The sequence below is a fragment of the Papaver somniferum genome, unplaced genomic scaffold (genome assembly GCF_003573695.1).
Source record: "Papaver somniferum cultivar HN1 unplaced genomic scaffold, ASM357369v1 unplaced-scaffold_84, whole genome shotgun sequence".
NCBI lineage: Eukaryota > Viridiplantae > Streptophyta > Magnoliopsida > Ranunculales > Papaveraceae > Papaver > Papaver somniferum.
The window spans coordinates 1,084,033-1,099,254 of record NW_020651415.1 but is presented as its reverse complement, the minus strand read 5'-3'; the positions used below and the strand labels follow the sequence as shown (position 1 = coordinate 1,099,254).

The 15,222-nt window shown below is 36.8% G+C and overlaps 1 protein-coding gene across 1 annotated transcript; it reads left to right on the top strand.

Annotated features, from left to right (window-relative positions):
- Positions 1–10,104: 10,104 nt before the first annotated feature.
- On the top strand, positions 10,105–13,387 carry LOC113345924 (ras-related protein RIC1-like). Its single transcript, XM_026589565.1, has 8 exons — positions 10,105–10,284; positions 10,737–10,809; positions 11,115–11,162; positions 11,253–11,300; positions 11,751–11,822; positions 11,894–12,049; positions 12,807–12,910; positions 13,014–13,387. The coding sequence occupies exons 1-8, from the start codon at positions 10,271–10,273 to the stop codon at positions 13,108–13,110; spliced, it is 612 nt and encodes a 203-aa protein (XP_026445350.1). The 5' UTR covers positions 10,105–10,270; the 3' UTR covers positions 13,111–13,387.
- Positions 13,388–15,222: the final 1,835 nt, after the last annotated feature.

Here is a 15,222-nt window from a genome sequence, read left to right as displayed (position 1 = left end):
AAAAGGTTAACATCTCCCTTCAGATTAGTGGGCTCACGAAGTCATAGTTTTTGGCATAATTATCCAGGAACATTAATATGTCTATATGTCTGACCTAACTTGAAATTCGCCTGTTGTGGTCATGCAGTGGGACACTGGTGGACAAGAACGTTTCAGAATGATCACCGGCAGTTACTACGGTGGAGTACACGGCATTATAGTAAGTTACATATAAGCAGTGTATGTGGGTGCCAATGTTGGTAAATACTATATTTCCGAGGTTCGAATGTATGAGTGGGTGTAGGCAAGGTCTATTGAAACTCCTTACTTTCAGTCTCTACAATGTATGTGTGGAAGAGAAATTCAACTGTGAAGTAAGGTGTTTCAGTAGCCCAGGACACAAATCCACGAGAATCCATGGCGGAGCCAGCATATGTCATGGGGATTAATTGCCACCAATGGCTGCTTCCTTCCATTGCTTATTTAGCCTTCTGAGGCTTGATTCAAGGGAATCTATGAACAAAGAAGACATCTAGCTTTAGAAGGTCAAAATAAGCTGTGTGGGCCAGCAGCCAGGGGAGGCAATTGCGCATGCCCTGTGTTGGCTCTGCCACTGGTGCAGCTGGTTTTGGCAATTTTCAGTTTGTAGATCTACCCATCAAAAATGATATCTTTGTAAAATACTAACCAGGAACTTATCAAACCCGAAAAACTATACCTAAATTATAGAAGAATCTGAGGAGTCCGCTATGAAAGTTTTGAGGAGTTGTATTGTTCAGGTATGCTATACGAGTTCATGTATCGTGTTTTTGCTATGCGAGTTCATGTATCGTGTTTATGATATGGGTAGGGAAGTGTATATTGGGTATAAAGCGGAGGGCAATCACCATTTTTTTTTTAAATTATTTTTGTGTGAAGGGAAATTGAACTTTTCTTGCTTGATTTACCAAATTTAGGATGATATTTCTTTCTTTGAATTGTACAGAAAAGTTGTTCTCTTACAAAACTGAAATTGTAGTTACGGTCATTGACAAGATCAAAGCTATAGACAGATAAAGTCGTGCAAAAATGAAATCGTGAGTAGAAAATTCTCCGTACCTTTTATGTGAAATGTGAAACTGGATTTTCTTCACCCACAATTGCATTTTCTTCTTCGGCACATGTATGGTGGTAGTGGTAGAGAATTTTAACTGTGAGGTAAGGTGGTGTTTCAGTAGCCTGAAAAACATACAGTGAGGTACTGGTCAAGTAATTTAGAATCCCTACTAGTTGACGATTGACTGCTTCCTCCCAATGCCTTTTGCCTCCTAGGGCTTGATTTTTGGTCAATCCTTGGCTAGTTAGCACATGTCATGGGGGTTAATTGCATGGCCCCCATTGGCTGCTTCCTCCCAATGCCTATTTTGCCTCCTAGGGCTTGATTTTTGGTCAATCCTTGGCTAGTTTTCTTTTCTCCGTTAATTTAAACCCCAATTCAAGGGAATATATGAACAAAGAAGGCATCTAGCTTTTGTAAGGTCAAAATAGGCTTGGGGGCAATTGCCTGTGTTGGCTCCGCCACTGATTCAACTGGTTTTGAGTTCAGTGAAATGTTGAATTCCAAAAAAACAAATTTGTTTTTATCTTGGGCTAATGTGTCGGTTTGAATTTACTTACCAAAATATCCTCTTTTTAAAATTTGTAATATACTTACCAGGAACCTATCAAACTCGAACTATAATTAGATCTGTAATGCTAAGTTGACTGTGGAAATTTCTCGGGGAAAATTCCGGGAGACAGCCTCTGGGACTCATCTGGAAAAAACAGGGAGTTCCACTGGGGCTGTGTTTTTGCCACATGGGCCCCAGGGGCTGTCTCTCTCGGGATTTTCCCTAAGAGATTCCCACGGTATGTAAGGAATTATTGTAGAATAAGAAAATCGACTTGTTAAATGCAGTATTTTGTTTGAATTTGTTGTGCTTTAATATTGTATTGTGCCAAGATGATACTAATGTTCTCACTTTCGCTTAAAGGAATGAAAGCGAGTTTGCCGAAGTATCTATGGTTGGTTTATAGATGGGGAAGAGGTATTGCTAGCATCATTGAAGTCATAGGGTTTGATCAACCTATCTGGAAGAGAAATTAGATTATCTTTAAAGGTACCTGTGACCTTACTATATCACTTGCATTTTTCTTCTCTGAGATATGGGTTCTTACAACCGAATCCTCTTAGAGGACACGAAGTGTCAATCCTGGGAATGTTGCAGATAGTTATCATGTAGCCTCACAATGCTCTCACATGTTGTCATTGAAAAGCTGAATGATTTGGCGTGTTGTGCATGCAAATTGGAAATACAAATTGGAAATCCTGGGATATATTTACTATTATTATTCTTCAAGGTCCAAATTGTGTTCTGGGGAAACTTAAGCTTTGCTGATGTCTTTCTCTAAACAGATTCTAGGAACTGGCGATTTGAGTAACAAGCTGATCATTAAAGATGGTTCTCTTTCAGCATCAGGGAAAGATAAGCTTGAAGCTGTTGGTTGCACTATAACAATTTCTCCTCATCAATACACTTTGGTTAATTGAAGACCTAGGAAATTTGAGCTTTGCAGATGTCTTTCACTAAACAGATTCTAGGAACTGGTTGTATAGGGTTAATTCTACAAAATTGAAGCTTGCAGAAGTGAACTTCCCCGAACCACCCTTGAAAAATTGTTGAAGTCGAAACAGATTCTGAAAACACAGTGGATGTATCACAAAGGCCAATTCAACATTATATGGTGGATTCATAATTTTATTAGAAGTCTTGTTTCAGTTTTCAGCAAAGTAGGAGTCGGAAATGTTATTACGTCCCAAAAGAAAAAAAAAAGGTGGCAGACATTTCCATCTAATGTAGTTAGGACTGAAAAGCTCATTAAAGAATGGGTTGATTCGCTACTTGCATTAGTTTTCAATTCCTAATAGACACGGAAGGAGCGATTTCATCCCAATGAATTTAATTTTCCTATCGAAAGAGGAAAAAAAAAACGATCAACAATGAGTGTGGTAGCTCAAAAGTAACAAATTTATGATCACGATAACAATTAGTTGCATTCCATTCTTTGAATGTTCATGCTTCCAATCAAGTCGTTCGATGTAGGTATGTATCAATGGCGCATTGGACATGCCTAAGAAAATTCGACGTAGGTATGTATCAATGGCGCATTGGGCATGCCTAGGAAAGTAATCTATACAGGTATTCAAGTTAACGGAGCTTTCATAAGCTTAAGGAAAGTACGACATGAGCCTAATTGATGCACTCTTGGCACGAGCAAGAACAGTGCATGTTTCAGCTATGCCTAAGCTAAGAAAGGAAGCTCGAAGTAGGCTAACAATGGCTTATGCGCAAGTTCAAGGATTATATTATGCCAGGAAAGAACTTGAAAGCTATTGATGTATAGCACCCCGAAGCTAACAGCTGACTAATCCAAGAGATTAACTAAATAACGAGGTACTAAGAATCTAAAACATTTACTTAAACATTTAATTAAGAAATCTGCTATAAAATTTATCCCAAAATTAGCCCCGTTCTGAAATACGTATATACAAGAACTCCTCTCAAACGATACATATACGATAGTCATTTGGTTTACAGATAGAATATACAACATAATAAACATAACCGAAGTTAACCAACTAACAGACTCGACACCTCAAAGCTTTCACAACGCAACTCTGATCTGTCTCTGAAACTGAAAGTGGGAATGGGTGAGCACATCATCCCTAAAAGGGGTGCCCAGTAAAAATAACATTTAACTTTCAAGTAATCATTGGAAATGTTTTGAAAAAAATTCATGTTTTCCCTAACACTAAAATACAACCAATTCACAGAGGTAAACAATCATGTATATGGAACTAACTCCTTCCAAACAATTTATATAATATGGTAACTCGTCCTGCACCTAGATAGCTATATGGTGACTCGTCCCGCACCTAGTCATTGCATAAATAGGTATAAATGAAGGAGCAGTATCCTATATACCACAGATGGAAATTCTCATTTCCAAACAATCAAATGGAAATTCTTATTTCCCAAACAATTCATAAAGACGAACAAAGCACTACGATTCCTTTCCAAGCAATGGAAAGATTAAAAGAAATAACATAATTTTCGTAATTCAAAGTTAAACAATGCATGGAAAGCACAACCAAACAATGCATGAATTTGTTAAACATGAACTTTTGTAAAAGAAACAATATTGGTTACAAAAGAGTTAAATATAGATTCTCACCTCTTTTGATGACAAGCCACGCCTACCTCGAGATCCATGATCCACTGGTTCATCATTTGAATCGATCGTTGTTAATATAGACTAACTTTTAATCACACAAGAATTCTAAGAATCTAGCCAAAATGGCTCATACAAGAATCATACAAGTCTATCTAATGGTTCTAAGCCCATTTATGACTTTCCACCTTTTCATTCTCCATTTTTATCATAGCTAAGGTTTACTAATTCAATTAGGTTGGTTCTACAATCCATTAAATAAGTCTTAACAATATCTACAACTTTGTAGAAGGAATCAAAGGCTAACTCGGACCATAAGGGTCTGAAATATCAAACTAAGAATACAAGATACTAAGCCCAAGTTCTCTAAACAGGCCCATTAAGTTAGGGTCCAGACCTCTGAGTCAACTAACAGTCTTTAACGGTCAACATACGGTCAGAGGATGTAAACTAATAGTCAATGTCTAAGTCAAGGTCAAAGTCAATGGTCAACTGAGTCAAATCGGTCAAGGTCCACTGAGTCAAGTCTGGTCACTGAGTTAACTCAATCAGTCATCTAAGTCAGCTAAACAATTTGAGTCAGCTAAACTGACTAGGATGACTAACATGCATGCCCTCTATTTCATCTTCACTTCTATTCTACCAGGCTAAAACACAAATATCAAATAATTCATTTAAAAACAACTTCACAATTCAATCTCAAATACAAAATCTATTACCTTAATCTGCAGTTGCAAGCTTTCACAAAGTACATTGCTAGAACAGCATTACAATCAACTTTATCTCATTCTCTACCCTCATCCCAAAGTCTCAACCACATAATCTTCTTTTGCTGGATCAAACACCTTATAGTTCAATCCACTAACTGCAGGTCATCTACAAAACTTATACACATCCATTCTCTACTCAATTCTAACAACAGTGAATTACCACACATCTCAGATTCATCTTCTTTTTATAACCACCATTAACTCAGCTTCTACTAAATTCATTTCACCCTCTTAACTGAACTGTCAAACTACTCATTAAACCACAAACACACACATAACAACTATCATTAAAATAACCCCAGCCACTTTGTTTACCACAACAGCCTCCAACAAACCATTTCTATTCATTTCCCACTTGCACTTTTTGCAACACAAACCAATACTAGTTCTCATATATTAGACCATGTATTACCTCAATCTATATCAATTCCATTGGTAATACAGATACAAACCCAATCCATAAGTATAGCTTCAATCTTTATTCATTACCTCTATCTTCTTAGACATACAATGCAACACGATTCTCTTATTCAGTTTCACTAAAATCCAATACAAACCTCCGTAATCAAACTCATATCATTACTCACAGCATCAACACATTCTCATGATAAAACATCCAACTCAAGCCTCTTCCCTGCATCCAACAGCACCACCAAGTTGAGCTATATCATCACATTAGACGAATGTCTACCAATCCCGTTAACCACGACTTCAGTATAATTACATCTCAATTCATCTAATATTTCAACTCCAGTAATCATGTAATTACACTAAGCCATCTGCCAGTTAACTTAAATTGCATCTCAAAACAGTATCAACAACTAAACAGTTTCATCTCCATCACATTCTCCATTTATCTAACTCAACTATGAACCCATTATAATCACATAACTTTAATATAAGAACCAAATAACTTTGCTAAGTTAACTGAAATGAAAAATTACCTCAGAATGATCTTACTCGAGTAATCATCTCAAAACTATAAACACCCAACAACCTTCATCACCATCTTTGATTTACGTAGGAACCCTAATTCACCGATTCTTCATCAGCAACATCTATAACTGATAAATTAACACAAAACCCATCATCAATCATCCCTCTGAATATCAATTCTATCTTCTCTGGGTTTAATATCTTCGAACTCATCTCTGAATCAACTCAGAAACCCTAATATCAAATTCAGATCACTCTTCAACCTTATATTTTAATTCGTAATAAACCCAACTTAATTGAATCCTCTAAACCGTCGTCTTCATCTTCTAATTCAACAACAGATAAAAACATCATCACTACTACTACTCCAAGTTCTTCTCTACCTCTTATCGATAACAAATCTTCCATTTGATCTGTCGAATTCGCCAGAGAAAGAAGAGCGAGAGAAAAAGAGAAAAGAGAAGAAGAAAGAAGAAAAAACAAGATAAGAAAGAATAAGAAAGAAGATATGAAATAATGCATCAAGATTAGCCTTTATGGTTTTAAACCCTTCGAAGAACAAGGGTAAGTTGGAATGATGTGGAAGCTAAGTTTTAAGGTAACATTCCTCCTAAGCATGCTTGCAAAAGAAAATAGACGTGTATTTTCCTGATGCGAAGATGAGTTTTAAGGTCCGGTTAGTAGCATCAAATCGGCGTATCAGGGAGTTATGGCATGTGCAGGGTGGTGCGTTAGGCGTAATTTTCCGGTCTGTCACATAAGTGGTGACGAATGTTGTTATTGCTTCGGCAACATGGAAATACAGGGGCAACAAGGTTCTTCAGAATATTACACCTGATCCTGACAAAGTTGGTTCATAAAATTATTGAGATCATTTGCTAAAATCAAACAAGTAGTAAGGCTGGTATCTACTCAAGATAGGTTGAACATTTGGTGGTATGCTCCAGTAAATGGAGTCTTAAATGTTAATTACGATGGTTTGTTTCATGAATTAACTAAACATGGTGGTATATGCAAGACTAATTCTACGAAATTTTGCGTGGAAATCCAAATGAGAAAAATGTGCTTTCTCCAAAATGAAGCACTAAGTCCGGAATATTTAGGATTTCTTGGAGGTAGGATTCATAGAAAATGGGCTTAAAAACTGAAGATGGCAGCAGTGAACTTCGAAACAAATTCTGAAGTCCCAGTGGATGCATTCAATGAAATGCCAATTCAACATTATCTGGCAGATTCATAATTTTACTATAGATGTTATTTCAATTTTTCAGCAAATTAGAACTTGGAAATGTTATTACATCCCAAAACAGAAAAATAATGAGGCAGATATTCTATCTAATATGGCTAAGAATGAAAAGCTGACTAAAGAATGGGTTTGGTTCTCCACTTGTAATAGTTCTCAACTCTTGATAGACATGGAAGCAGTTGTTTCATCTTAATGAATTCAATTTTCTTACTCTTTTTTTTCTTCTAATTAATAGGTTGGTTTTGTTTTTAGAGAAAATTAAGGAAATTAAGATAACTAATCATTGAAAGCGGTCCTCATGACACTTTTCAATAAAAGAAGTGAAGTGAAATGGTCCCATGACACTTGTCATCAAAAGAAGAAAAGTGAAATGGTCCACATGACACTTGTCATCAAAAAATAATAAGAGAAAAGTGGTCCCAGAAAACTAAAGTAACATTTGACTTTTCCAATTAGGAAACCTGCCAATTTTTTTGAAACATCTATTTATATAAACCAGCCTATTATTTAGGAACGAAGGGAGTAATAATAAGAAAGAAAAAAAATGATTGCGGTAGCCCAAACATAATGAGTCTACAAATCATGATCAAATTCCCTTCGCAGATGCAAGATTTCCATCATAAATATCTATCTACAGGTGACCCGATATCTTCCATCATGATTCAGTGATTTTAAATTTTCACTCTGATCCTAAATCTACAACTATGACTCAAATTTTTCAACATAGTCCTAAATATGATCCATAATCTTCTAACGCATTTTCCGTTATGACTTATATTCGCTCCATAACCTAAATCATATCTCATGTTCCGAATATACACTGTGATCCAAAATCTACCACAGTGACCCAAATTTTTTACTATATGGTCCTGTATCTATGTTCAGGATGTCCCATAATTTACATTGTGACACGCAGTCTGTACGAACAACTGAAAGTCTGAAATACCAAGAAAATTGGAAAATACTCTCAGTCTATTCCTTTTTTACATAAAAAAAAAGATCTTATTGATGTGTCACTGACGCCACGAAATTAGTCCCTGGTATTCAGCCAAGGACCCGTCAGGAGCTTTAACGGGTTCATCACTTTTCGATCAAGGGCTTAGGCAGGTTCCTATGGGGATGGATAACCCACCCATTTTCCATGCTAGCTGGCCTGAAAAACTGGCCGAGCTACTATGGTAAAAACGTTAAGCGATTGAGTCTCCACCGTTCCGTTGATTTTAAACCTCAAACGGCTCGTTCTCCGAGAACCGAGAATCGAAACCCTTTTCTAGTAGCAAGTAACAGGTAGGGTAGGAGACAATGTTAACTCCCAAAATAGGACATAGTTTTTACGCTGGATTGCCCAAGCCTTGCACAACCCACGCTATGATGGGCAAAAATCCTTGACGCTTACCGCGCCGCTCTTTTTGTTTTTGGCCCGATGAAGAGTTGATTACCGTGTTTAAGGATTTACGAATTCTCGACCCTTAACGCGGAGAAAAAACTCCCATCCGACCCGGGTTACAGGGATACGGGGATTCGCCTTCACAATCCTGCCTACTGTAGGGATACAGGGTAAATTCCCTTTCCTCAACGACTCTTTCTCCACCGCTATAAAAATGTGACATTCACACCAAAAAATTACACAAAATTTTTTACAAAAAAAATTCTATCTTTATCTATCTAATTCTTCACATGGCAAAGTTTGAATCCCAACTTGACTTGGCTACCCAACTTGATTTTTCCGGAGTGGTACTTGAAGCCGCCATTATTAAGATATGTGAAGGTTATAAAGAAATAGGTAAAAACCAAAGAAGTCTACAAGTTTTGGATATTAACCAAATCAAACCTCCAACTAAGAAAAAACAAAGAAAGTTCAAGGGAAGGAAAATTTGAAGGCAAAGAAGAAGATCAACAAAGGAAACTCCGTTCATGAGCGCATTGATTGGAAGTTTGGTGAAATGAAGAAGATAAACAAGATGAAGAACATTGTCCCAAATTTTTACTTCTAAAGTCTTTATTGTAATAAGTTATTCATTATCTAGATGAATGAAGAGGCACTAATGTAAATTAAAATTTTAAACTTTTAATGAAGGATGCACTAGTTTTATATTAATAATATCTTAAAATTAAAAAATTTGATATAAATGATAGATGCATCATATTTGGGCAGCTAATCTAAATTGGTCATATTTGGACAACACCCTGAAGATAAGATAACAACCATCAACTTGAAAATATTTTTTCACTCTGTTGCGCCATTCGAGCTGACACATTTGCCCCACATCAAATGCGGATTGGCCATTTCGTCGGTTTCGATAGCCTTTAATAAGTGCAACAACAAACAACTTCACATCATTGTTGATTATTCCGAAGCGATGATTTAATCCATTTGCATTTTGATTATTGAGGTTCAATATTTCTTCCTGAAATCTCTGAAATATGCGACTCCATACCATCTCTTGATGTTGGTGTTGTCCATCATTGGTCATATCTTGTATAACAAAAACATAATTCCTGCAAATGGATTGATCTTCAGATATGTTAAATTTGCGAGCTCGAACACGAACATACATATTGGATTTGTGGAGTGAAAGAATGGAGATTGAAGAAATGGTCTGAGTTGAAATGAAATTTGATATTGTATTTATAGGATGATGAAATTATGACCATTAGATGAGATGATAAAAACAGTCGAGTCTAAACCGTTGGCTCTGGAGGTTACACCTATCGATTTTTTCTACACCGAACGGTCGAGCTTATCATCAACTTGATGAATTAATTTTAGGACCTGGCCTGGCCAGTTTGCTAGTTTACCAGCTCCACAGTGAGGAGTTTGCCACACCGGCCTTAGATGTGTGGTGGGTGGGGGGACTTGCCCAAGAAAAAAGAAGGAAAAAAGAAGTTGTATATAAAATTGGTTTTATAGTTAGCTGCACGTAGTTATACCGTGTACGAAACACCGACGCACTTTCTGTCTTTCTCTCTTAAAAACTCCCCCTTTTCATCTTCTTTCTTCTTCTTCTTCTCAATTTGAGAAGACCCCAAATTTGAGATCACACCAGAAACAGAAGAAAGTACAGATTTTTTTCTTTCTTTATCAGCCATGAATCCAGAATAGTAAGTAGTCTTAACAGATTTACTCCTTTTCTTCAACTTTTTTTTTCTTGCATAGATTAGTTTTTATTGGTGTTTTGGTTTTGGAATTGTTGTTTGATTGTAGTAATTGTAGATCGGGATCTAGGGTTTTGACCAGAACATCTTATTTCAATCTGGGTTTCTTCGATTTAGGTTAGATTACTTGAATTGTGTGTTAATTGTATAAACATCCGATTTTTAGGGTTTTTAATTTGAGCGAATTTGATCATAATTTAGAATGATCTAGGGTTGGGAAAAGTATATAGCTTTAGTTTCAAATTTGGGTCTTTTTTTTTGTTTCAGTTTATTGAGGATTGTATGTTGAATTATGAAATTGGGATTCAGAAACTGATTTTTAGGCTTTCAATTTTGACTGGATTGGGATTAGAATTGTGTGTTTTCAGGGTTTTTAATTGTGTTTTGTTGTTTTGCAGTGATTATCTGTTCAAGCTCTTGCTTATTGGAGATTCCGGTGTCGGTAAATCATGTCTTCTTTTGAGGTTTGCTGTAAGTAATCATCTAAACGCATTGAATTGTACTTCTGCATGAATTATTGTGTATTTTGAGAATTTTAACCTCACACTTGGGCCATACTAGCATAATACGGATAGACTGTTGCAAATTTGGGTTCCTTTTCAGCTGTTTTTTCTTATCGGCTGACTGGCTCTTACAAAGTGGCAAACACTTGTCTCATCTCTCTGTTATCACCGGAGATTACTTAGAATAGAAATTATAGAACGTTCAAGACCAAGTGTGCAACAATTCTATATTAGCTGCGTGAGATCTTTACCATTTGTATTTTTGTTTCACAGGATGATTCTTATCTAGAGAGTTACATCAGTACTATCGGGGTTGACTTCGTAAGTACTTTTAATGTCAACCAGGAATTTGATTTTGTTTAAGTTGTGTGTATGTGCAGATTTTGTAATATCACGTATTTTGTTTTGTAGAAAATCCGGACAGTGGAACAGGATGGGAAGACCATTAAGCTTCAGATTGTGAGTTCCTTCTTCCGTTGATAATTGTTTTCTACTGTTTGTAAATTGCATGGTTTTCACCGTGCAATGTAAACATTGAAGGATGTGTTGTTGTTACACTGCTCTTGAATATTACATAGCAGTTGGACAGTGATACTGTAAATGCCGAAAATTTATACATTGTTGTGTATTAGTCGTAGATTGTGGATCGTTTTGTGTAGAATTGTCTGAATTGTTAAAGATCAGTTTTGACTCTAAATGCGGAGGAGTTTGGACTATCTAATTGGGATTTACCTTTTTCCTTGGTCCCTAGGCTTTTTCTTGGTCCGTTTAGTATTATACTTGTGTCGTAATGTTAACATTTCCTGTAAGGTTATTGGGCTCAGTCATAGATTTCTGGCACGTTATATTATCTGGGAACATTTGTATCTCTGAGCTAACTTTTGAAATTTTTCGTTTGTGGTCATGCAGTGGGACACAGCTGGACAAGAACGTTTCAGGACGATCACTAGCAGTTACTACCGTGGTGCACATGGCATTATAGTGAGTTACATGTAACCTTTATCGATGCTTTACCCCACCTCAAACAAGTTACTTACCGTTAATTTTTCCAGGTAGTGTATGATGTCACTGACCAGGAGAGCTTCAACAATGTGAAGCAATGGCTAAATGAAATTGATCGATATGCTAGTGAGAGTGTCAATAAACTTTTGGTTGGAAACAAATGTGATCTCACAGCAAACAGGGCCGTCTCTTATGAGACCGGCAAGGTAATTTAAATCCAACCCTTAACTGTTGAGTTGGTGTCCGATACATGTGTGTTCTTTTCCTTTAATCAATCCTGATAGATCATATGACTCATGTTATCTTCTCCTTTTTATGAAATGATATAGGCTCAGTTGGCATAATCTTTGTATGTTCTTTGTGGTGGTTGTCTTCTTCCCCCCTGTCTTGTGATCAATAAGAGTTAGAGTGAAAAATAATCAAGTCTTCCATGTCCAGTCTTGAGAGATTGTTGCTATTTGCATGCACTTGTTGTTGCAAGTGTGTAAGGCTGAGTATTTGCGGGTGAAAAGACTGCTCTCTTACCCGACTGTCACAGGTCCAAATGTGGTTCAGGGAACTCTTTCCACCCGTACGTATTCACCCTTACTCACTTGCAACAAGTGCACTCACCTAAATCTTTAGGTACTTATGAAGTCTTTTCTTCTTTCCTCTCTCTGTCTTAAGGCACCCCATACCGCATTAGCGGTTTGCCATGCTACTAACTCACAGAATCAGCACCAAAGCAGCAAGTCACTTACACTATGTAGTGCCTATCACGCAAAATACTAAATGCAGGCTGCATCCCAGCTTTTGAAATGGTTATCGATCCTGTGAACTAAACATGTTGTCTCAAAATTGTGGTTATATAGATGTTTTTACGTTTTGTTTGTTTGGGATGCTGCCTCTTACCCTTGTATTTTACTCTCGCATGATTGAGCAACATGTTTTAACTTGGTTTTGTTTCTGTCGCTGTTAATTAAGGCACTTGCTGATGAAATTGGGATTCCATTCCTGGAAACAAGTGCAAAGAATGCCACTAACGTCGAACAAGCTTTCATGGCCATGGCTTCTGAAATCAAAAACAGGTATATACAGATGCAACAACTATAGTTGCCAGTAGTACTTGCTCTCGTAATTTGAACAATTCTCTGTCCATTCATTCTAAACGTTTGCACCCTAATCATACAGGATGGCAAGCCAACCAGCAATGAACAACGCAAGACCTCCAACAGTCCAAATCAAAGGACAACCACTGAACCAGAGCAGTGGGTGTTGCTCCTCTTAGATGAAGAACAAAGTATTACAATGCAATACGCCAATACCTCTCTCCCATCTTCTACTGCACGCATGTAAAACTAGCTAGCTAGTAGGTTTCGTTGTTTCTCTTATTCGTTGTCAAGGCACTTAAAACCAAGTTTCTCTTTGTGATTTGTTGTTTCTTATTGTCATTGTAATTTCATTCTTTTCTCTTTACTTTCTATACTATTTCATTTAAACATTGGGGGCCTGTACAAATCAGGAATATGATCTTATTCAATAGCAGCATTCTTTCTTTGTGTTTATATTCGTTTGGTTACATATCTTCTTGTAATTTTTTTAGTGGAAGTGAAGAAAACCCTGTAACATCCGTAATATTTTCCTGAACTTGCCGAATTCGGAATTTCAGATTTCTGTAGTGAATAATTCTCAGGGATCATCTGGATTGAAACTGTTTTCCACTGGGAGTCTCTGCTATGTGAATGAGATCTCCCATCACGTTCAGATGTGAGTTGAACAGAACGATCTTTCTCTCCTTCCACAGCATTATTTTCTGAAACCGACATAATTTTTATAACAGACGCTCAACAAAAAAAAAAAAAACGTCAGACCAAAATCTCGTGTCTTTGTTCATATATCTTGATTGAATCTTACAGGTAGTGATCCATCCCATAGCCCCAAATTACGGGTATCCACCTCCGATCCTATGCTGTCTGGATTAAGCTCTTGCTGTTCCTCATAGAGCAACACTACCGTCAGAAATTTATGATGTCCAATAGGGAAATTTATGTGTATGGTCATTCGTTTGTAGAAGTCAATCAAGTCATGCAGATGAACCCAATAGGGATCTCCCCCTAATTTGTGAACTTTTTAAAAAGAATTGCTTTTTATTGTTTTACATACAACCTGTCCTTGTCTTAATTGGTGGACTATTTATCAGCTTAATGTGAAGCAACTCCATGGATGGATTTAGATGAATCGTGCTGGAAAATGGCCTTTAGACAAGTAGCAAAACCTGCACCTTGAGGTAAGACGGCTTTTCAGTTTTTAGTTTATTCGATAAATACAATCTCTTTGTACTGAAACTCCCTGTTTAGCATCTTGGATTGACTAAACAACTTCATAATTGGAAAAACGGGAAATTACATGCTTACAGCAACTTGGATTATTTAAACTATGCATTTACGAATGGTTCCAATGTGAGTTGTATAACCAATTAAACATCGCCAGCTATTCCTTATTGAACTGTGATTATTGAGTTTTCTACACAACATCCATCTTACACAAACAACTAGCTACTTGAGATTAATACTTAAGTTGCTTTCTTGTTTCTTCATTTTGTTCAATTTCTCTTCTTCACACAATGGAAGATATACTTATGAGCGGTGCCACAGGAATCCTGAAGAAACTGGCTGGTGTTGTTTCCAAAGACATTGGTTTGGCTTTGGATGTCAAAGATGACTTGAAGAAGCTTAAAACTATGTTGGAAATCGTTATGGCTGTGATGGCCGACGCCGAAAAAAGGCAAGGAAAGGAAGAACTTGTAAGACTTTGGTTGAGAAGGTTCAAGGATATCGCATATGATGCTGATGACGTGATCGATAAGTTCTCCTATGAGGGCATGCGCTGCGTTGACATAGAGGATAGCTCGATGTGAAAGCACATGACAGTTGATAAGTTATGGTGGGATATTCTGACGATACTTCTGGAAGATATCGAATTATGCTACAGATACCTTTGTATATATGCTTACCATATAAGCTAATGTATTCTGGATATTTTAGGTATTAAGTATCAATCAACATTGAATGTGATTGAATCCAATTGTAACACAGCTGTACACATATGTAATATCATTCCATTATAAGTACGATTTCTGTGACTCTTCAAAAGAGCATAGAGAACCATTATTTTACACTCGAAGCATAAGGTCCTGAAATTCGCTTCATCTTCAAACCCTTCACTTAAATTTCGTCTAAAAATGGGTAAAAAGATAAAAGAGATCAACGAAAGATGAAACGAAATTACCGAAGATATGGAGAGTTTTTAGTTGGAAACTACTGCACCTATTCCTGATGGTGAAAGTATCGAACAACTGGACCGACAAGACGCATCCCATGTTATCGAGTCAGAAATTGTA